At 40.2% G+C, this 24,327-nt stretch overlaps 1 protein-coding gene across 2 annotated transcripts in view; it reads left to right on the top strand.

Annotated features, from left to right (window-relative positions):
- Nucleotides 1-4,009: 4,009 nt before the first annotated feature.
- The window catches only part of akt1 (v-akt murine thymoma viral oncogene homolog 1), a 47,200-nt gene continuing 26,882 nt past the window's right edge, over nucleotides 4,010-24,327 (top strand). Inside the window, exons 1-2 of one of the 2 annotated variants that reach the window (XM_083550494.1) lie at nucleotides 4,010-4,221; nucleotides 14,861-15,001. In XM_083550494.1, coding sequence (XP_083406620.1) covers nucleotides 14,956-15,001 — 46 coding nt within the window. In that variant the 5' untranslated portion in view covers nucleotides 4,010-4,221; nucleotides 14,861-14,955. Of the gene's footprint in view, nucleotides 4,222-4,345; nucleotides 4,364-14,855; nucleotides 15,002-24,327 lie in introns of those variants that run through there. The other variant, XM_083550495.1, reaches the window with a different exon arrangement.

Raw genomic sequence — 24,327 nt, 5'->3', positions numbered from 1 at the left:
GAGAGAGAGAGAGAGTGTGTTACATAACAATGGTGCTCACACAAAATATTCACACTTTTTAGACACAGTTTTGACATGTTCACTTCGGTGTAGTTTTTTTTTTTTTTACCAGTTATTTATACAATTATGGTTGTATGTTGAGTTACTTTTAGAGGACAGTAAATCTGTACTGCTAAACAAGCTGCACATTGACTACTCTAAAATATATCCAAGTTTAATTTTTATTGTATTGTCCCTTGAGAAGAAATACTAAAATGGTTGCTGATATAGGAGTAGTATACTCACTTATGTGAGCTACTGTAATTGTTTCAGACTGTACATCAAATAGGTGTTTGCATGACTTGTATCATTATAACACCAGGACCAAAATGACCCTAGCAATCTGTTCAATTTGATGAAGGGTTGAAGTGCAGTGGAGTTTCTTACTGTGTTGATTTGTTTTTATATACAGTACTATCTGCAAAGTTGAAAGTTCACGTTTCTCTAATGAAGAAAGCAATGACAGAAAACACTTTAAATACATATACATGTTCTTTTTGCATATGGATCCAGAGCCTATCCCAGGAACAATGAGCACAAGGCAGGAATAAACCATGGATGTGACTCCAGTTAATTCATAGGGCATCATTTGTACATGCATGCACACATTCCTTTTACAATGCAATTTATTTCACCTGCTGGAATGTTTTTTGGGTGGTGTGAGGAAACCAGACAGGAAACCTCACATGAGCAAGACTGAAGCTCTGGATTACACCAGGCAATTTGTAGCTGTAACTGCTGAATCACTGTGTTATATTCATTCACAAATATACAGGATGCACAGCAGGTCTGTGCCTGCCCTGATCACTAGATTATTGCAGTAATAATCGACCTTCTGTAAATTTTTTCCCCATCACCACACATAATCAAGGGTTTACACAAAGCTCATCAGGTTCTTGGTCAACTCTATTATCAAGACCATTCTCTACAATTCGCTCAGTTTGAGCATCTACTGTAGCTTTAGGAATAGACCTGGTTGTTCCAAACATCTTTCATAAGAATTTTACATTTTAGGTAGCCTTACTCAGAAATGGGCCTTGACACAATACTTTTCTGAGCACTACATGGTGAAGTGCTGAAGGTGTGGTGGCTTTTTTTTTGTTTTTTGTTTTTTACCTCTGATACCTATTACACCTTATATAGACAGGTGTGTGCCTTTCCAAATTATGTCCAATCAGTTGAATTTGCCACAGATGGACTCGTGTAAAAGCATCTCAAAAATGATGGAAAGAAATAGACATCAAGTGTCAAAGCAAAGGATCTTAATATTTATGTCAATGTTATATTCAATTGTTTTCTTTGTATTAAGTATGTAATACTTTGTTATCACAAATCTAGTTTTTGCTTTGTCATTTTAGGGGGTTGAATTTTACATTCATGTGAAACAAACAAACAAACAAAAAAAGTATTTATGATATGTTAAGGGTCTTGCTCAATGGCCCAACTGTGACATCATGGTGGTGCTAGAATGTGAAATCAGAAGCTTCCAATCAGAACTCCATAAACCCTAAAAACCAATTCCCATAAAGGTATCATAATGCTGCAACATAATAAAATTAAAAAGGGCCTGAATATCTCCTGAAATCACTGTAGCATCAGCCCAACACTTATGAGCCACAGCATACAGTACTAGTGGTGGATGGAGTAACTCATAAATGATGCTCTTACCAAGGAAATGCAGCCATCATAAAACAATATACTGGTTTGTTGTGATGTTTTTTACTGTATATATCCAAAACTGCACTTTTATGGCACTGTATAAGGTATAATGATGACTGCAGTAATATCCGTCCTTTCCTCCTGAGATCAATTTTTTGTTGTTAGCATCACATATGAAAATAATGATTATAGATACTGACTTATCTTGAAAAATATTGTGAAAAATGAAATGAGAAAGACCTGGATAACAGGCGAGACAAGAATTTCAAACCACTAAAACCTCTGCGTCTTAGAGACGTGACTTGTCCTCAAGTCTCTGAGCATTCAATGAAATTGTTACATGGCACTGTGGCAACATTACTCCCAGAAACACACTTCCAATATTTTTAGTATTGGGTTTTATATACATGTAAACAAAGACATTTTCCAGCTCTAACACACTTGTTTTTTTCCAAGTAGACATGTTTTAAAGTTTATTAAATAGTGTATTTGATAAAGCTGAACGTATTCATCTATTTGTGCTTTTTCTTGTTTAAATTGATTATATATTTCTTTGTAAGGCACCTAATTTAAATTTCAATTCAAAGTTTCTGTTTTGTTTTGTATTGGTACTCCACTGTTTGAGCTCCACCTCCGCCTTGTACATGTTGTCAAGATAAGTCATACATACATACATACATACGTACATACAATGGAGGAAATAGTTATTTGATCTCCTGCTGATTTTGTGTTTTCACCCCTTACAAAGAAATAAACAGTCTAGAATATCTAGAAACTAGAAACAGAGAGACAGAATATAAAAAAATCCATAAAAAAAACATTAAACAAAGGCTATAAATTATTTTTTATTTGATCGAGTGAAATAGGTTTTTGATCCTGTACCAAATTAGCAAGAATTCTTACTCCCACAGGCCCAAATTAGTCTCTTTAGGAAAGTGCTCCTAATATCAAGTCATTATGTGTATAAAAGTCACCAGTCAGAGAATCAACCTCTTCCATTCAAATGGTTTGGTTTGGTTTAGCTACCAAATCAGACATCAAGATGCTACACTGGACGGTCAGGACTATTGGTGCCCTACTGCCCAATCTCCAAGATCTTTACTCATCCAGACTGGAGAAAAGCTATAAGAAAATCACTTTGGACCCCACACACTCAGCCCACTCTCTCTTCAAACTGTTGCCTTTTGGTCGGCGCCACAGAGCCTCGTCCACCAGAACAGCCCGGCACAAAAACAGTTTTTTCCTGCAGGCTATACTCAGCCTGAACAATTAAAATATTCATAACTACACATTGTCCATCATAACAGACACATTTATACATAGAACCCAAATGGTACATTTGTAAACTGCAAATACTACTGTAAATAACATCTGTACATTTATTTAAACAATATTTCTACTTCTGTATATAGTGCGTTATTTAATTGTCTGTTTTACTTACAATTTTTTATATTATGTCTGTACTTTCTTCTGCACTGGAAGTTCCTGTCACCAAGTCAAATTCCTTGTGTGTAAACGTTCTTGGTAATAAAGCTATTTCTGATTCTGATTCTAAAACAAACACACACACACACACACACACACACACACACACACACACACACACACACACACACACACATCTGTATTACCCAAATGGGGTAACACATGTTACCTATTTAATAACATTTTTTTCCATTTATTAAATTTCATTTAATCAATTTAATTTGTGCCAATTTAATTCATTATTCAAATTAATCAATATAATAAAAAGCGTGTTGCATTAATCTGATTCATTCAATTAAATTTTTTTAATAAAATATTATAAAATATTTATATTATAATTTTTTTTTATATTATTTAACCAAGCAGTCATTTTATTTAATAAAAAAAAATGTAAACTGTTCAAATATTGACGATCACTTTAATAAAAAAAAATAAATAAAAAGCAAAAAAGCTTTGAAGTACATTCAATAGCAAGTAATTTTTTTGTACTTTTATGCAAGCATGAGGAGTAGTTTTACTTTTATTTGAGTAATATTTAAGCAGGAGATTTGTACTTTTTACTCAAGCACAGGAACGCTTGCTAAAAATGATACACTGTGATGCTAGGCAGAATATAGCTGTTAACCAACTACAGATGGATGGATAGATGGATATGTTTTTCTTATATTATATATTAACTATATATTTATCTACATTAATTAGTTTTAAAAAATGCTAAAGAAGTGGGTTGAGGGTGTTCTCTGTATACCTGATTCGACTGATGGTGTGCACGTGGTCATTATGTGCAGGGGTGGTGGTGAAGCGGGTCGGCGCTAGGACCGCGGTGTCCTACTAGTAGTAGCAGCCCTGCAGCACCAGAGCCGTTTGGGAGGCGTAGTGGAGCAAAGGCAAAAGGGGAGCGGGGTAAATGAAAACACTTTACCTGGCCTTTTATTTTATTTATTTTTTTTACCGTGGGATTTTAGCAGCCAGCGAAAATCGCCTGACGCCACCCAGGGCAATGCTTCGGAGACATTTTTGATCTGTCATCGAGGTAAGGTGCCATTTTGTTGCTCGGTTTCGGCGGCGGGCGACGCGGACGGCGGACTGTTAATGTGAAAGGGAAGCTCAGTGTGCGCGCTATAGGATGCAGTCCTGCTCTCTCAGGCCTTTTATTCTTCTGCTCGTCTGTATTGCGCTGGTAAATATTTAGACGTGGCGTGAACAACATTTCGGTGTTTAAAACAACAACAACAACCGTGTGTGTGTAAACAAGAAGAGTGTGTGTTGGTGTGTGTGTGTGTGTGTGTGTGTGTGTGTGTGAAGAGCCCGAGTGCTGTATTGATCTGTCATTTCTCTACATTGTGTCTCTCCGCCGCCGCGTGGACTCTGAAGGCCTGCTTGGTTTTGCTCCCTCACATCCCTCATCTTCATCCATTTTCTTTATCTGAATGCTTTCTGAAACAGAAATGTAGGTGGACTTTTCCTTTGTCTATCTGCTGTGTTTTTTCCCCTTTGGCAGGGCCGTGAGTAGTAGTGGCTATTTAAGTTGATTTATTATCCATCCTTGTGTTTCTACTGTATATCGATATCGACACTGCTGTGTCTCAAACAGCTACTTGTTTACTCGTAGTGCAGTAGATGGTATTATCCAGACACACCTAGTGCACCTATGTAGGGATGATTTGATGTATTTGGAAAGAGGTCTGTTCAGGTAGTAGCAGGAAGAACAATAATGGCATTGACTTTTTATTGCTTCTTATTTAACCTATTGTAGGTTTATATTATTTTATTATTATTAATTATTATACAGCTCTGATTACCCCCTCCCCCAGTGTCTTTAAACTCAGGAGACCTTAATAAGGGCTGTTTTTTTTCCCCTTTAATAGAGAAAGTCTTTGATGCCTTGAAGATGCTGAGGCATTTTTTCCCCTCCTGCAGTCTCCATTTCATTCCTTATGTTCATTAATATGTGAAAGGGCTCCGAGTTCCTCTGGGTCCCGTTGACGCAAATGTGCCGTCAGTGACATGCAGAATCTGAGGAATGTGGCCTGAAATCTCTCGCACACAGTCGAGGTTATTGTGTGTATCGGTGCTGGGTAGGGGAGGCATACCTCAGGAGTCAGGCCTAAACATCAACAAGGCGAAGGAACATAAACAACAAACAAACCTGCTGCTGCTCGCCTTGTCATATGACTGGCCCATTATCACTTAAGATCTTTTTTTAGGCTTTTGGAGGAACATCTTAGGAACTCCCGCGTTTCCACGGAATGCTTTTCAGCCAGGATTTGCTGTTGGACATCTTCAGGGTTTATGTGATGCTGATTTAATGCTACTGAGGCCAAAGACATGAAGCACCAACATTGAAGAGTTTCAAGAATTTTGCATAAATCTCAAGGATACAGAGTATTGATGCTCATTTAAAAAAGCCACTGATATCCAAACAGCAATCCAAACATGCAGACCAGCTCTGAATGGTCATGGATGGTTCTAATCTTCATCATGTAATCTGACCTGGAGAACACAAGGTTGTGTGACCCGTCTTTTTTTTTTTTTTTTTTTGATCACTTTATAGATTGTAACAAAACATAATCTTCCAGTTCTGTAAAATCACCCAAGTCCTTATAAGACCTGATGGTATCACGATTGAAATGTTCTCAGATCGGATTCATATTTAAAGTCCAGCCCATTTCTTCGTGTTTTATTTATTTATTTATTTTTTAAAACCCACCTCAATGTAGCCTCAGCTAATTATGTGCTCCACTTGCTTCTTTAGTTGTAAACATGACCAGTAATGGAGTGGAGTATGTAATAGCTTGACCTCCTACTTGCATGTGTGAGCTGCTCAGAGTTTATGGAAAATGGAATAAATTGTTTTATTGCCAAAACCAGACATTCCCTGCAAGCTGAAGCATGCACAGGCTTCTTGCATTTACAGCTTCAGAACCTCGTAGCCCTTTGGGGTCAAGGCTCATCTGCTGATCGTGAAATATTAAAGCGATGAATTCTTCTTATCCTATCATATATCATTTGGTGTGTGCTTGATCTGTTTTATTTCAGAAATTCCCTCAGCATTCTTGTTGCCTCTTTTTATACATTCAACTTTCCAATCCAGGGATTCTGTGCTTCTGTTGAAGTTGATCTTTTTTTGGTTATTTCACTACAGACTGAGCTTTTCCAACCCCATAATCGGATAGTTGTGTTGTAATGGCAGAGCATGATGCATCATTACATGTGACGGAACCAGGGACTAGTATGTTTCTAATCCAGTTTGACTTCAAACTCTTTTTATGGTTTCCGTAATGTGGTCTACCTGACTCATTTGATAAAGTGTATAAAAACCTCCTCTCTGGAGCACAATGTAATGGCTTTGCTGGTAGCAGATTATTATACCTGTAAGAAGCCAAAGAGAGACAATCCTAGCACAGTTACAACAGTAACCTGAAGCAAACTCAAATAGTAATGTCAAGAGCTTAGTTTCTCTCCCATCATTTCCCACTGATGTTTCGTATTAATGAGATTTCTGCTGTAGAAGTAGAGGAAACAACAAACATTGGACTCCAAGAAAGAGACTGAATTGCCTCTTTACGAGTTGCAGCAGTGACGAGATTGCAAACCTGGTACTGTTAGCCTCAAAATAGAAGGTTTGAGTACTGCACACTAAAAGACGAAAGTGCTGCTGCATTGCCCTCTTTACGTAGAGATGAAGAGAGAGCTAAAGCCCACTGGACCCAGCATTAGTATTTGAATGCCTTTGGCAAACTTACTCAACATGAACCATGCTGAGGAGAAGAGGTTTCAATTAAAAATAGGAAATCAAAAAAAAATCAGGGTTTTCATTGCTTAAGAAATTGTTGATGCTTGTAAAAAACAAATACTTGTACACGATTATATACAAAATTAGTTCTGAGTGGATTTTTCCATTAATACGCTGTAGCAGTAGTGCTATTATTACTCCAGTGTTTCACCTGATATGAAGCGTCTTCAGCACTTCTTGTCATTCTTGATGACTCATTTTTGCCCTAAAACGTTCTTCCACGTTGTAGTGGTAGTGTAGAAAAACTGTTCCACCAGGACGTGGTTAAGTCTGAGCCATGAGGCACTGATTTACTTTGAATGAGGCCGATTTGAGCAGGCCGGACTGGAATGATGAATGGCTCGAAAGAGAGAGAGAGAGAGAGAGAGAGAGAGAGAGAGAGAGAGAGAGAGAGAGAGAGAGAATGTGTGTGTGTGTGTGTGTGTGTGTGTGTCTGTGAGTGAGAGTGGGTGGAGGCCTGGAAGCTGCCGTAGACCATGTGACCCCGAGTCAGGGTATTGAGTTCATTCAGTTGCTGCTGGCTGGCTGCCAGCAATGCAGGCATTTAGCTGTTGGTAACGCAGAGACTGCTGTGTTTAATGGTAGCACTGTGTTTGGGTTTCAGGCCCATCATACACTGCTGTTATTTTCTTTTTTTTTTTCCTTTTTCCATTTCTGTCCATTTCTCTCAGCTAAACACTGTTTTCTGTATAAACCTCCTCACTCTGAGTGCTTCTGTGGTTTGATATCTTTAGCCTGGTAGTTAAGATGCTGTGGGCGTATCCCAAGTGCTACTGTTAAAGAAAGGGAAAAAAAAAAAAGGTAAAAAAATTTTTTTAATGAAATTTTAGCTTGTTCAGTATCTGATATTAATGTGCATGGATGGTGAATACACGATTTCCAGCTCCTAGACCTATAGTGCTGCTTTATGCAGATATCTTTCCGCTTTTATTTTTTATATATAATAACATGCACGGAGGAATGTATGGGCGTATATGGGGATGGATGACGTTTATAGATGCACACTGTCTCGGTTCACCTCAACTGGTATGCGCTAATTCAGTAACCGTCTGTTCGAGCTGACCCGGTTGTCCACAGCAGAATATGGAAGATTCATTTACTACAATCCTGCCAGGTTTTTTTTTTTAGACCTATTAATGTAAAATCATGACCATTTCCCCTCAATAATCATTAAAACCTTTTTTACTTAACTACTTCATTACCATTTATGTAACTTCTTCTCCACCCAGTGTTTAAGCACTTCTCTTAAGTAGTTTCATATTGCTTACGGTATGGTAATGTGTGTGCATGCGTGCGGTGCTTTTGAGGAAATCGCGCGGTGGTGGAAGGCACACCCAAACAAAGCCAATATTTTCATTGAAGTGAGAGAGAATGCAAAGTGGAAAGTTGCCGACTGTGTTAAATTGCAACAAAAACAGGAGTCACCCCTCGTCTGTGGCTGAATCTCACCTGCAAGCAAAGAACATTTACTCATGAGAAGGAAATCAATCAGGATTTGGATGAAAACGTGTGAAGATGGTGGATTTGAATTGAGAAGCTCCAAATATATCTCACTGGAGAGAAAACCAAACATCGCATTCGATGAATTGATATTAAATCTGAAATGTTACATTTATTTCAAAAATTGACTATAAAAAGAATGTTTCAGATTAGATCATTTACCTCACAAACCTACTAGGATCAGGATATTTTTATTAGGGAAAAAAAAACGTTTGTCGGTAACTGCAGTAGCTACACAATTACTGTGAGCTAAAAGTAATTTATAACAACTTTTGTGTGTTTTTTTTTTTTTGTTTTTTTTCCCGTCTATATTTAGCAGTGATCTGCTAAATCCTCAAGAATGACAATAAAATGCAGTAGTGTAGTGTATAAAATGTGTAGTTGAGGGTGGAATGAATTTAATTTATTTGCACAGTGTATAGGAAGTGTATCGGGGAACACAGACTCAGAAGGTTCTTAAATAAAAATGGTAAGAAAAAAGTGCAAGCATTTAGACGGACCAATGAAACCAGATAAAAAAAAAAATAAAATCCGAAACTGGGTGCATGTTGAGGACGGCTCTGTTATCAGTGTGAAGAATCTGTGCAGCAAGTGCAAACGAAGTGTCCACGCATCTTAAAATGAAGTCGGGAATATGTTAACGTGAACACCGCTGATTAAAGGAACATTACAAGCTGAAGCCCTCCGAGTTCACTCATAGTGGGGTCATGACACTGCACAGCCTCATCACGGTGCCATCAATTCTGCCATCGTTCTATTAAAGCTGATATGAAATTGCGTTATCCAGGGATAGAGTATATTATTTTATTATAATAATATATTGTTATTGAAGGGTGTGTGTGTCATTGAAACCTTTTTCTAAGGTACACCATACATACATGTTTGTGATGTTGGTTAGAGCCAGCCCTTCATTAGCACAGAACTTAGCAATCTAACAGGTAAACGTTACATCAACCGATTGCTAACACCAGCCAGGGGCTTCTGATCAGTAGTGTAGCCTGTAGGGTTATTTCCAAACTCTGACTCTATTGAGTAAACATCAGCATAATCATCTAAACTAACCTAAACAAATACAGTAGATCTGTGTCTGCTCTCTGAATCCGGCTTCCATTTCTGAGCTTATCAGGCTGTCAGGTGTGGCAGAACACCAAATAGAGGCTAAGCTCCCAGATCTAAATATAAATACTAATACTAATAAAAATGTTGTGTTTATTTGACATGAAATGTGCTAATGATATTTTGATTTGACTTTTGAGAACACAAGTTAATTCCAGTGTTTTTAGCTTTTCCTCAAACAGGTCACTGCAGCGAATGTGGCACAGGAATGTCTCAGGAGTGCACGTGTTTAATCTGCTCATTTCCTGACGTTTTTTCCGTAAAGTAAAAAAAAAAAAAAAACCCTGCCCTTTGTGCCTGAGAATTTAAAATGAAACTCATTTCTCAGAAGCTCCAACCTTAGCTTGGTAGCAAACAGTCCGTCAGTCAGTCGTGACTCGGCTCTAAAGAGTGTGTCCAATTTTTTTAATTATTCCACCCTAGCCACCGCCGATTCCACACGTTTGATTAATCTGAATTTCAAGTTCAGTGGAATTATCAGCAAGAGCTTCTGCTGGGTTGGAATGAAAACCTTTGCTGATAAGACTGGACTAAAATCCTCATTTGACAATGATTAAATAAAAACGTGTCGACCTTCTTTAGAGTATTTTGCACGTCAGATCTTCAGGAACTAGGTCTTACCGTGCACATTTTAGGCTTAAAGCATGTGAGGCGTATCTACAACACTTTTTCTGCTTCCGAACTCTCTACCACGCGGACTCAAAGGTGACCCTCAATATAAGATGTTACAAATCACAGGAACGATTTTGAAGGACGGAGAACGTTTCCTGTCTCACTAATATGACATTGATCTATTGTGAAAACAGGAAGTAACTTGTCTTGCAGGGGTTCAACAACATTAACTGCGACTATAAATGTTTAAAAGTAAGACGTGTAATTAGGGGACCAAACACTGAAGGGGTCCTAAATTACATGTCGTACTTTTACATTATTATAAATAATTGATGGAATTACAAAGAACCAGAAGATAAAAAGAGCGCAAATAAAGCGAATCACTGTTAATCAAAAGAATGTGGAATTTGGGTTTTTGGCTCTCACAAGTAGAAGGTCAGCATGACTTGTAAGAGGAGCATGCGCTCAATACGTTTCTGTTTGTCTCTTCCTTCATCAACTAAGGAAAGGAAAATTGTATTTTGTATTTTTGACTCTATTTAGCCATAAATACAGAACGATCAGCTGTTAAAAAACTTGAAGCTTGGAGACGACCTTTTTTTTTTTTTTTTTTTAAGTGTTTTTAATCATAGCTCAGAAATATCCTAAAGCTAAATTAATCACACCCGTCGCCCCAACACTATTACAATAAATTCCTACTATTATGTACTCTCTATATACATTTATTTAATAAAGCAGCTAATCAGAGAAGTGTAATAGAAAAGAACACACCACATGAATCTCAGGAATCGGATGCAAGACTGAAGTGTGGAGCTCGGTATAGTCTTCAGTTGTTGTAATCTATCTGCCTCAGCGTTTAACTCAATGTGTGTTCTGAAATCTAAGTTATAAATAGAGGGGGAAAATATTAAGAAATGACTGTGTTTTTCCAGCCAATCAGGCAGGTGAAACTCCCAACCTTGTGCTGATCCAGTCTGCTGCATTGGTTGCCTGGAACTTTACAGGATAACATCTAAACCCCACAGAGTAAAATCAAGCCACATGGATTAATGCTGATTAATCTGAGTGAATCCTTGTCCTCCTGTAGAGGAAAGCATTGTGTTTGATGGCAATGTCTTCATTTGCAATGGACCTTTCTAGTCCAACAGGCAACTACACAAACAGCCCAGAACCACACTGTCTGTATGACTTGGACTAGGGAGGTTTTTGTTTTTGTTTGTTTAACTTTTGCACACTTTAGTCCTACTTCATTAATTGAAGATAATTGGATGGTAATCGTGCAGGTTTTTGTAGTTGGTTATGCCTAGATATGAACAAATGATCAAATTATGGAGCAAATGAAAACATTTTTCCCACCGGGAAACAGGTGCAGGAATCGCAGTTCTCTAATTCTCCACTGAGTTCATGCTACAACCAGGTGCATCGTTTTATTTTTAATATTTATTTCAGGTTACTAAAAGGTTGGAGGCACCCAATTGTATTTGTGATGTATTTGGATGTGGTAGCATTGATTTAACCCTTCACTTGATCTAGGAGACCCAAACCCTTTTCGGCCTGATAATACCCCTGTGCACAAAGCAACCTCTATGAAAATCTGGTTTACATGGGTTGGAGTGGAAGATCTCGAGTGGCCTGCTATAGAGCTCTGACCTCAACCCTAATAAACAGATGTGGGATCAATTAGAATGCTGACTGCACTCCAGCCCCTGACTTTACTAATGGGGAATGAGATGTTCAAAAATCACATACTAACCGTATGGTCAGGTGTCCACAAGCTTTAGTCATTACAGTGTGTATGCCACAAGAACATGACAACACACTTAATGTTTAGAATTCCAAATAACATATCAAGCTACATTGAATTGCATACGAAATTAATAGTAATTAACTGCATTTTACGTTCTAAAAAAATAGATTGCGAGCAGCCACGTATTCTATAAAAATGCGAGCTCTGTGACTTTAACGTTGGCTATTCGAGTATTTCATAATCTGCCGTTCTTCTGGGATTTTCACACGTAGCAGTCTCTAAAGTTTGCAGAGAATGATGCCAAAAGCAAAAACAGCATGCGAGTTGAGTAAGTGCATGCTGAAACCTCTTGATAAGAGAGATCAGAGGAAATTAAGCAGACTGTTTTAATCAGACAGGAAGTATGTAGTAACATGAAAGAATTTCAGAATGCCCAACACCTCAATCTTTGAGGTGGACAGGCTACAGGCTTATCAGGTACCACTTTTGGCAGCCAAGGACAAGAACCTGAGGTGTTCATGGGCAGCATTTCACTGAAATTGGACAGATGAAACCTGGGAAAAAGACCATATGATTTACAGTGCATTGCAAAAGTATTCATACCCCTTAACCATTTCCACATTTTGTCACGTTATAACCACAACCTTGCATGTATTTCATTGAGATTTTATACAAAAGACCAACTCAAATTATTGCATAATTGTGTAAGAAGGAAAATGATTTATGGTGTTAAAAGATATTTTTACTAATAAAAATCTGAAAAGTGTGCTGTATTCAGTCCCCTTTACTCTGATAACCCTGATATAAAATCCAGTGCAATCAACTGCCTTTCGGATGTCACCTAATTAGGGATTAGAGTCCACCTGTGTACTTTAATCCCAGTATAATTACAGCTGTTCTGTGAAGGCCTTAGAGGTTTGTTAGAGAACATTAGTGAGCAAACTGCATCATGAAGACTAAAGAACACACCAGACAGGTCAGGGATAAGGTTGTGAAGAGGTTTAAAGCAGGGTCAGGTTATAAAAACACATCTCACGGAGCACTGTTCCATCCATCATCCAAAAATGGAAAGAGTATAGCGCAACTGCTACCAAGACATGACCGTCCACCTAAACTGACAGGCCGGGCAAGGAGAGCATTGATCCAAGAAGCAGCCAGAACGCTCAAGGTAACTCTGGAGGTGCTGCAGAGATCCACAGCTCAGATGGGAGAGTCTGTCCACAGGACAACTATTAGTGGTGCACTCCACCAATCTGGTTATTATGGAAGAGTGGCAAGAAGAAAGCCATTGTTGACAAAAAAAATAAATTAAGAAGTCCAGTTTGCCACAAGCCATGTAGGGGACACACAAACATGTGAAAGAAGGAGCTGTGGTCAGATGAGACCAAAATGGAACTTGTCCTACATGCGAAACGCTGTGTGTTGTGGAAACCGAACACTGCACATCAGCCTGAACACACCATCCCCACTGTGAAACATTATGCTGTGGGGATGCTTTTCTTCAGCAGGGACAGGGAAGCTGATTGGAAGATGGATGGAACTAAATACAGGGCAATCCTGGAAGAAAACCTATTAGAGGCCGCAAAAGACTTGAGACCGGGGCGGAGGTTCACCTTCCACAGGACAACGACCCTAAACATACAGCCAGAGCTACAATGGAATGGTTGAGATCGAAGCACATTTATGTGTTTGAATGTCCCCGTCAAAGTCCAGACCTAAATCCTATTGAGAATCTTTGTGGCAAGACTTGAAAATTGCTGTTCACAGATGTTCCCCATCCAATCTTATTCAACTGTTTTGCAAAGAAGAATGGGCAAAAATGACAGTCTCTAGATGTGCAAAGCTGGTAGAGACAGACCCAATAGACTTGCAGCTGTAATTGCAGCGAAAGGTGGTTCGACCAAGTATTGACTGATTACATATGCACACCACACACTTTTTCTGATTTTTATTTGTAAAAGAATCTTTAACTCTATGTATCATTTTCCTTTCACTTCACAATTATGCAATACGTTTGTGTTGGTCTTTCACATAAAATCCCAATAAAATGCATGTAAGTTTTTGATTATAACGTGACAAAATGTGAAAATATTCAAGGGGTATGAATACTTTTGCAATGCACCGTATTTTCCAGGCTTTAGTGGTCCAGTTATGTTGATATAATACCTTTTCTCGAAATTCTATTTCTCAAACACAATTGCATAATTCTGTAGTAACACAAATGAAAAATACACTATATGGACAAAATTTAGTTGACACCTGACCTTCAGATTCGTGTGTGCTTTTTTTTTTTTAACACCCCATTCCACATTTAGTCCCCATTTACTGTTCTAGTAACACTTCTGAGAGGCCTGTGGTGCAGTCAGTGTTTCAGTTCATCCCGAAGGTTTTCTATATTGTTGTAGTCAGAGCTCTGTAGCAGGCCACTGAAGATCTTCACTTCAAACTATGTAAATCATATCTTCATGGAGCTCGCTTTGTGCACGAAGACATTGTCATGCTGGAACAGGTTTGGGTCTCCTAGTTCAAGTGAGGGGAAAATTGAATGCTTCTGCATCCAGAAATACAATTGTGTGCCTCCTACTTTGTGGTAACAAGTTATATTTTAATGCTCTCCTACCTCTTTGTTAACACTTAATGGGGGGGATTTCTCAGACAGAGGATTTTGCTGTATCTCTACCATGTCAGTAAGATCTTGAAATTGGTGACTGGCTCTAACTTGTAATTTGGTGGCCAATCACCGAAGTTGTCTAGAAGAGAATTCTCAGATGGTCTTGAAATGAACACGTGGGTTTTTCCATACAGGAGAAAATGTATTTTACACTGTTAACGTGTTCTGCGATGTTTTCACTTGCTGTTGATGCAGCAGACTAATGTGTATTCTGCTCTGTGCTCGAACAGGTAAGCTTTGAGAAGAGGCTCCTTGCCCAAGTGAAGGAGTTTGTGGGCTGTGGAGCTGCTGCTCTCCATCTGAGACGCTGACTGTCTTCCTCTGTCCAGTATGACGGACGTGGTGATCGTGAAGGAGGGATGGCTCCACAAACGAGGTGTGTAACATGTATTTGTGTCTTGCTAGAAACGATCAGCGAGCCAGGCTTTTTGTTCCCTCTACAGTTCATGTTTGCCTCTCACACATATGATGACTTAACACAATAATGGGTTTATGTAGAGAAAAGCACAGTTACCTGCCGTTTGAGGTTTTATACCAGCCGTAGCTGTGAATTATAATAGTTACATTTATCTTTCTTCTAATAAACTCCCAGTTTTTTGGGTTTTTTCCCCAATTCTAATGCATCCTCCATTATGTCATTGGTATAATTGTGGATTTAACCTGTAACGAAATGTATACAGATGAGTAAAATGTACCAATACAGCAGCCTTTATTCCTCCCTGAACACATTCACCCCGTTCTGTTTTATGTTTATTATAACTACAGTGAAGTAAGGAACGCTCGGTTGATCTTTCTCAGTTTTCCATTTCCAGAAACTCTGGCTTGGTTCGAGTGACTGCGACTGTGTCCTGGTGTACACAAACATTTTAATGGCATAACATGTTTGTGTTAACATCGTATGTTTTTAGTGGAGTTAAACTCCAGGAAAGACGAGACAAGGGCTTTTCTTTTATTTCATAGAAGTATGAGAAGAGAAAGCACACAATTTTGGTTCCTTGTCAGTTAGGAGCTTCGCTAAGGAGTATAAAGCATTTAAGATAAACATAAATATCCTAAATATCCATCTTAACTATCCACTTGGTATCGACATCAGTCTCTGTTTATCCTAACACAAGTCTGAACAGGATGCAAAGCTACTTAATTGTTTAAAAAAAAAAAAAAAACCTAAAGGGTTGCATGTACAAATTGTAACAACTGGATTGTGGCACAATGGCTGGTTGCGTTGCTGGTTTGCTTCAGTAAATCAGTCTCACTAAGTGCTCAACCACGGCACATTTCCTTTTGGTTTTAGTGCAACAAGCAGTTGCTGTTTACCTCATCCGCTAATCGATTGACTTTGATAACATGAGTCAGAGGAGTAGCATCTTAATTCTGCTGAAACGGAGAGAGGAAGTGAGCACAGCTGATGTGCGAGAGTGCAGTCAGAGAATAGAGCGGCTCTATAGGCTTTCCTATCTCTCTCTCGCACACACACTCCCTTGTATATACAGCACATATGCAGCCTGTGCAATAAAGAAAAGGCAACTTTTAATAAAGTAAACAGACTTGTGCACAAAAACTCCTTGGGTCCATTGGTTAAGTGAAAATGGGTCTTAGCATTCAGGATGCTGTTGGTTTTCAAAGGAAGTGATGCTCGGTTTGCAAGCGTCATGCACTCTGTAGCTTTCCGTAAATGACCAGCCAACCTTCTAACCATACCGCGCTGAGTATCTTATATTATACATTTGAATTTGAATCACGCCTAAACGAACATTCTTTTATATTCTTACCATTTAGCCAATTACGGCGGCCATTTTAATTTTATTTTATTTGGAATTGTCGAAAGTCAATTGCTTGGGATTGTACCATCTACAATGCTTGTTTTATATATATATATATATATATATATATATATATATATATATATATATAATTTTTTTTTTTATAGCGACTTATTTATAAAGCTGCACATACACCATGTTCTCATTATTCTTAGCTCCTCCAAAGCTCCCATATGACGGCGAGACGCTCTTCAACATCAACCATGAAGAAATCGCTACCATTCGAGTCGACTTTTGTCATTGGGGCGTGGGGGATCTGGGGTGACACCAGATTATAGCAGAGCAGGAAGTAGCAAGCCATTAGGAAGAAAAATGCTGGTTTGGTTGCTGCTAGTCAGTAGATCTGTTAACATTCTTACTCACTTTGATAAGCTGGACGACATACAAGATATGGGCTCATGTTTAAACTATTGACTGAACACGTGGCAGGTTCTTGGGGTGGATGCGAGACTGTTGAAAGGAAGCACAATTAAGTTTTATATACACCCCTATCTTTACGCTTTATTAGCTCATTTATGCAGCCTACTGTGTGGTAACAGCTCAATGCAAAGATCTCTGTAGAAACTGGTCACAAGCTCCTTAAGGCTCATATAAGCTTGCTGTTAGCCATGCGTGTGTTTCACAGGAAAGTGGTAGCTCAGTGGTTAAAACATTAGAATTCTGATTGGAAGATTGTTAGTTCACATCCCAGCACCATGCCTGTTGCCACTACTGGACCCTTGAGTAAGGCCCTCAACATTTAAGTGCTCACTTGTATCATTGTAAGTTACTCTGGATAAGGGCATCTGCTAAATGTCGTGACTGTAAATCTAAATAGTGGAAGCAAGGTGATGTGCTGCTGTCTGCGACTAAAAAAAATCACACTAGTGTTATGTCTTCGATCGTACGAACTATCGTGTTCGATTTCAAGTAACTTTAACTCTGATTTTTGAAGAGTCGAAGTTCCACAGATCACGGCAACAGTCCTGCCGACAGCAGAACGGAGCTCGTCAGTTTAACATGCATACGTTTATTCAACTTTACAGCTTGGTTTGACCTAAAGATGGGCAGGGGTTTTGGGCTCTGATGTGTTGCATAGTAGATGCCATTTTTAGTCCTCCAGACGTGCGAGACTTTCAAACAGTTCTGCATGGTAAAAGGGAAGTTTCATCTTATCAGTATGTTGGAAAAATATCTTCGACACTAGAAGTGTGTAGCGTTAACTCAGAATGGTGCATCCAGAAAGCAGCAGATCTGTGTAGGGAAAACCGTGTATATCGTCCATGAAAGAGGTCAGAATGTCCACCTTGTTTGAAATGAGCACAAACGCTACACTAAGCCTGTCCGACTCGATACACGATACACTCTCTCTGTCGCCGCACCTCTTTATTCCAGCCAGTCCTCATTGAGTGTTGTACTTTCATGAAGCCAGCAGCTGTGCGCAGTGAGATGACATCGAGTGTCTGTGTGATTTGATCGGAGGGCAAGCGTTTCTATCAGCTAGAGCAAAAGGCCTCGCCGCAAGTCTGACTCAGTGTCACATCACTGTCAAGTTCTCTTTGCTTCAACCTCCCCACGGCGCAGGAGGCCATTTTAGCTTGACATTGTTCCTCCATGGTCACTTTGGTCGCTACTCATAAACAACAAAACACTTTTTTTGGAAAAGCTTATGACATTTCTGACACTCATTTGCTCTCTGTCTCAGCTTTTTCAGGGTTTTGTTTTGTTTTTTGGTAAACTGTAATATCTTGAATCATTTTCAGATAAAATGTGTTCAGCGTAATGAACACGAGGAACTTTTGGGATTTATGGCAGGAATGTGTTGCAGAAAGGTTATTGGTGTCTGGGTTTAAATGTTTGACCGTCAATGTGGTATTACCTCCAGGCAGATGTGTGTAGATGAAAGGGGAACAGCTGTGACTTGGAGAGAAGAATGTCTGTGTCATAAAGACTATTCATGCTTTTGTAGAAATGGACTAGCCATGTGATGTTGCTCGGCCACAGCTGACGTTTGTCCTGCAACGTCATCAATTCATTCATTCGTTTTCACTAACATATGTTGTCTTTTCCCAAGCATTATTTATTTCTTTATTTTCCATCTGTCTTTCTTCCTTTTTTTTTTTGACGTTGTTATATTGAGCAGAATCTATATTTCCAGAACACAAGCTGTGAGGTAATAATACACCCCGGGTGGGACAACCGTTTAGCAGAGAGCACCATGGACACACACATTTGCACCTTTTAAATCACTTTTTATTCTGTGTTTCCCATGTATGGACCTCACTTTGCTCATACTACTTCAATCAGGTGTTTTTATCCATTGTTTGTTGGTGTAAGATGCAAATCTCAGGATTACCAAAAATCATGCCCAGACTTTTAACCCTCCTGTGATTAGTCTTCATCTGTCTGCTTTAGATAAAAGCCTGTTCAAATAATGTCAATGTACCAATAAAACCAGAAGAACGAACAGTTCTTACACATCGAAAAGGAGACCTGTTGGTGTTTTGCAGTTCAGATAAACATAATGAATAACAAACCCATGCGCCTGGAGGAAATTGTACAAAGTCCCACAGGAAGCTCTAAATCTAAGAGATGTAAAGTTCTATTCCGTTCTTCTTTCAAGCTCTTTACACGCTGAGTCCAGTGCTGACAATCACTCTGCTCGTTCATGAGGCGATGAGTGTTGGGAAGTTTCCTGAAGTTCTTGACTGGAACTTTCATTGTTTTGAATGAGAAAAGAGGTTCTTCCAGACCCCCCCATGTTCTGGCCAAAAATTGCTCTTACAATGCAACAGGCCTTAATGGAGTGTTTAGTTTGGGGGGGGGGTATGTATATGTTTAATCAGACACAAAATGACCCACTGCCTCTTTCTTTTGAGGTCATGATTAACGGGGTAGAGCGTATGAAGCTGGCTCCACTGACAAGATAGCCAGAGAAAGAGTGCCGTCTTTGTACTCCTGTAATTGTGTTTGATGTGTGTTATGTTGGTCAACTGCATGTCCAGACTTGTGCTCGGGAGCTTTCTAGCTCCATGGTGGTCATATGATTAGAGCACAACACCTGTGCATTATATTGTGGAAGCCCCAGTGGTATAAATTAGGCACGGTTGTCTGTGCATGTGGTGCACAAACACCCCCCAACTCCCGTGAACAAAGCTAAACTCTCGCATTATTGGTTAATTCTTATTACTAACAACCACCCCTCTGCCGCCCCCCCCCCTTTTTTTTTGCGCCCATTCATCATTAACACCACATCCTGTCTATTAAGAATGCGCTCTAGACTACACGGAAAGTGTCCATCACTGGTTAACCCCTCACATAACACACACGCACACACACACGCACGCAAAATTGCACTTTGTTGTATCTGCAACATATTTTAACTCTCAACTGGTGACATGATGTGGATCAGATAAAAGTAGTTGGAGTCCAAAAGTGCTGACAGAGGTGGTTCTTCCCAGCACCCAAAGTATTTTTTTTTTCTTTATTGAATGGAGCAAAATCGGAACATTTCCTCTAAGGATGGTGTCAGGCTTCCCGTGATGAGAGCACTCTGTCTGCTGTCTGGAGGCCAGCAGGGCCTTGAGTGAGAGCAGACTGGCTCTTGCTAAATGTGCTGGAGAGATGTAAATTGCCAGGGTGTAGCTGTTGGGAGGGGGAGTGTGTGTGTGTGTGTGTGTGTGTGTGTGTGTGTGTGTGTGTGTGTGTGTGTGTGTGTGTGTGTGTGTGTGTGCGCACCAGCAAGACCCACCTCTGTCGCAGTCAGCCTGCTGTGTGCTTACTTTTCTGTGCCAAAGCCTCCTGCTCTGCAACTGCGCTGCAAGGATAAGTCATTTTTCTCTGTGTTTCCTTTTTTGTCGCTAATGTTTCCCCCATCATTATTCCTCCCCTCCTCGACATGCTTTCGCTTCTCTACTGATCTCTCCTACTTCTGTTCAGCGCCTGTATGAACCCCTATTATTCATCTGCTGCACTCGTATTCCTCTTTTACCCTCTCTTTTTCTGTCTCTCTCCCAGGCTGGAGTTCGTTCCGCCCCGTTCGTTGCTTCTCCTGGTCGACGTAAAGTTCTCACAGATTCTGCACACTTTCCTTGTCTCTCGCTTTCAGCCCACTTTTCCCTTTCGCTATATTATATTTTCTACTTTCTTTTGGACAATGCGATACGATAAATCCACCACCATGTGGGGGGTGTGCGTGTGTGTATGTGTGTGTGTGTGTTTATTTATTTAAAAAAACATTTTTATGCCTGTCAGTCATTTGTCTGAGAGCATAGCATTTCTTATTTAGTTTGTTAGTTTTAAGTGCTGTTGTGTGCAATGGTGCATCTCCATGTCCTCTTCAAATGCTCTCAACCAGGATGTGGAGAACTGTGGGTTCGGATTTCTGTGCTTTGGTGCGAAAGTGCTAAAATTGTTCTCTCTCTCCCTCCACTCTGGCAGTTTCTGCAAGTCCCTTCTGTCCCTTACTTAATACAGACATTCCTTCTGACCCCCCCCCCCCTCTGTTCTTCCTCTGTTGAGTCCAGAGACCCCACTGTCTTCCCAAAGTGCTTTGCGTAGGCTGCTTCTGTTTGGGGTTTCACTCATCTATCCTGAGCATCCATCATCAGCTCTGCATTCTTCAGCAGCTGGCCAGAGCAATGCAGATATTCTGCTGCTTTGTTCTGAGCAGCTCAGGTATTAACAGTGAATATGGAGTCCGGTGTCTCAGCCAGGCTGGAGATCAGCTCCTGCAGTTACCTGCTGCATTATCAAGTTTGTTTTTCTTACATCATCGTGCTTTTTGTTTGGAATAGTAGTTTGTTCATTAGGGGGATTTTTTTTATTTACATTTTTTTCTGTATAAATGGAAACACCAAACACTATCTAGACAAAAGTGGGGACACCTGACTTTTCCAGCCACATGTGATTCTTCCCCAAACTGTTACTACAAAGTTGGTGGCACGCATTCGTGTAGGACATCTCTGGATGTGGTAGCATTGAATTCTCCCTGCCCTCGAGACTCAAACCTGTTTCAACATGACAATGCTCCTCTGCTTTAAGCGACATCTTTTGGAAGATGTGCTTTACATGGTTTGGAGTAGAAGCTCTTGAGTGGTCTGCAACACAGCTTTGATCACAACCCTACTGAACACCTTTGGGATGAATTGTAACCCTGACTGCACCCCAGGTCTCCCCACCCTGTACCTGACTTTATTAATGCACTTGTAGCTGAATGTGTTCAAATCTCCAAAAGCACACTCCATCATCTAGTGGAAAATCTTCTCAGAAGAGTGCAGGTTATAACAGCAAATGTGGAATGGGATGTTAAAAAAAAAGGACACTGTTATGTGCAGGTGTCCACAAACCTTTGAAATGTATTATATTTACACTAATAGTTTTCTGTATCCAAACAAAGATATATAGAAAACATGAATAAGCACAGGAGCATATCAGAATATAGAAATGTGGAAGTGAAACCCCATTAATGAATTACACATTCTTTAGAACAAATTAAGGATGTGAAACACCAAAAGTTAATCCTTGAATATCTTGTCTAGGTTATGCGCCATCAAGAAAAAGGGAAAGAAAAAAAAACCTGTCAGTGGTCCGTCCTCTAGAAGTGTCCCACACATTTGTAATGAAGGCCTTTGAGACTGCGGAATTCCGTTTTCTCCCCCTGTTTGTTTATTTGTTTCCTGTGCAGCAGCCCATTTAACTAATCCGCCAAGCGCTTGTTTACAGAAAGAGGAAGGGGGGGGTTGAAACAGAATTTAAACCGGAGGGGGAGACAACGACGGAGGAGGGCCGGGCCTTCACACAGCGTCTCTATGGTAATCAGCAGGTGCCTCTGGCTGACGAGAAGAAGCGAGGGCTTTCTTATGAGCGTGAGAAACAGGGGCCCGAGTCCTCTCTTTATCCTCCTTCCCCCCATTTTTTCCCCCTTTCCTGTAGCGGTGGCAGCGCCCAACCCAGTGGCAGAAAAAGGGAGAGGAAAAAAGGGGCGACTGCCAAAAAGCTTCGTCCTCCCATCCAGCTGCAGGGGAGAATGAAAAAAGGAGGCCAACAAAAGAGAGGAAGAAAGGAGGGACAGAGCAGGGAGAGAGGGACGGAGGCGAAGGCTGAGCGTGGCATGCGTGCGTGGGTCGTCCAGACCATAGACGTGGTGGGGGACGGCATTGATGGGGTTCCGCTGATGCAGTACTCATTGAAATGCTGGGAGCAGTGGTGGCTGGCACAGCTGCAGGATGCCAGTGTGGAGAGAGAGAGAGAGGAAAAGAGAGAGAGGGGGAGAGAGAGAAAAAGAGGGGGGGGGGGTGACCCAGGAAAAGGAAAACAAAAGCACTCCATTCCCAGTTTTTAAGTTTTAATTCCCTTAATCCTCCACCTTACTGCCTGCCTGCCCCAATTTCTCTTTTCTCCAATCACACTCATGTCTTTTTTTTTTTTTTTTTTTTTTCTTCCTGTCCCTCCTCCTCTCAGTCACACACACACACACACGTACAGAGTCACTACTGCCTCTTCGTCTCTTTCCTTTCCTGGAAGATGAATGGAAGGGACAAAAAGCAGTGGCTGCTCTCTCAGGAAGTTCTGCCCTTTAGCCACTAGCACTTTAAAGGGTCTCGCTCTCGCTCTCTCTCTCTCTCTCTCTCGCTCTCTCTCTCTCTCTCTCTCGCTCTCTCTCTCTCTATCTCTCTTGCTCTCTCTCTCCCCCTCAACCACCCACACACAGACTTTTACATGTCTGTTTGACTGTCTCTTTCTCTCTCTTTCTTGCAATCTGTTGTCTATCTATCTTTTTATCTCTGTTTTTCTGCATCCCTCTATGTCTCTGTTCCTGTGTTTCTCATTGTCTCTCTCTGTGCATTTGCCCATCTGTTTCTGTCTCTCTCCTCCTCTGTCTGATTTTGTCTCAGGTTAGTCTCTCCGTTTTCTCTCGGTCTGTGTGTCTGTCTCTTACGTTCAAGTTCAAAGTGGGCTTCACTGGTCTGAGTGTTATTGAAGCGTAAAATGATGAATTTGCCAAATAAACACCGAATGGAACATGAATAGATGATTAATGAACAAACACATTACAGAACAGACATTAATAAATTAACATTAGAATAGAATGGATTAGGGTTAGATTGAACTATGTAAGAGGTGATTTGTGTTTCCTGTGTAATTAACAATGAATGAGTGTCGGTGCAGATGCACACTTCCTTTGTGTTCCCCTAAAACAGCTCAGTTTCTGCTCAGTGCTCAGAGAAGTTTGGGTTTTGGTGGCTCTGAAGTAATCTCTCTCTCTCTCGCTCTCTCTCTCGCTCTCTCTCGCTCTTTCTACAGAGTTATCTTAGCCCCACTTTTAGTTTCATGTTTTTCACTCTCATGTCTTTTGTTACCTATTTTTTTGTGGTTGGTTGTTTGTTTGCACTGCTGTGTTTCCTCACATCATTATTAATGGGCATCTTGTTGTTTTATCCACGCATATTTTTTCGCTCTTATCATTGTTTTTTTTCCCCAGTGTCTTTATTTAATCTCCCTGTCTCTCTTCATGTAGAACTTCAGTCATGTTTTAGTGAGCATTTACCCATTCTCCGTTAAAGGCACTTGCCTCTGCTTTCTTTCGTCCGTTCACTTATTCATTCTCTCGCCCATTTTCTTGTTTCTTTTGTTCTTGCTTTCCGTTCTTTCATACTTTTATTCTGTCCGTCTTTCTGAAAGGTTTTAAGCAAAACTAGTTCCAGCACTTCCTGTAAAATGGAGCAAACCTTGCACACCTTCACGTTAATTCCCCCTGCTGCAGAACGGAGCCATCAGCTGTAACTCCACAGCGACACAGCTGTACTCAGCAACTTCCAGCACCTGATAGTCGAACAGCTCGGGTTTCTGTCCAGTCCATCAGTCCAGTTTGAACGGAGAGGTTCGGAAGTGCTGTATAAGC

The sequence above is a fragment of the Silurus aristotelis genome (assembly GCF_946808225.1).
Source record: "Silurus aristotelis genome assembly, chromosome: 9".
Classification (NCBI taxonomy): domain Eukaryota; kingdom Metazoa; phylum Chordata; class Actinopteri; order Siluriformes; family Siluridae; genus Silurus; species Silurus aristotelis.
Note: the sequence above shows the minus strand (reverse complement) of the source record. Positions and strands in the feature narration are given on the sequence as shown.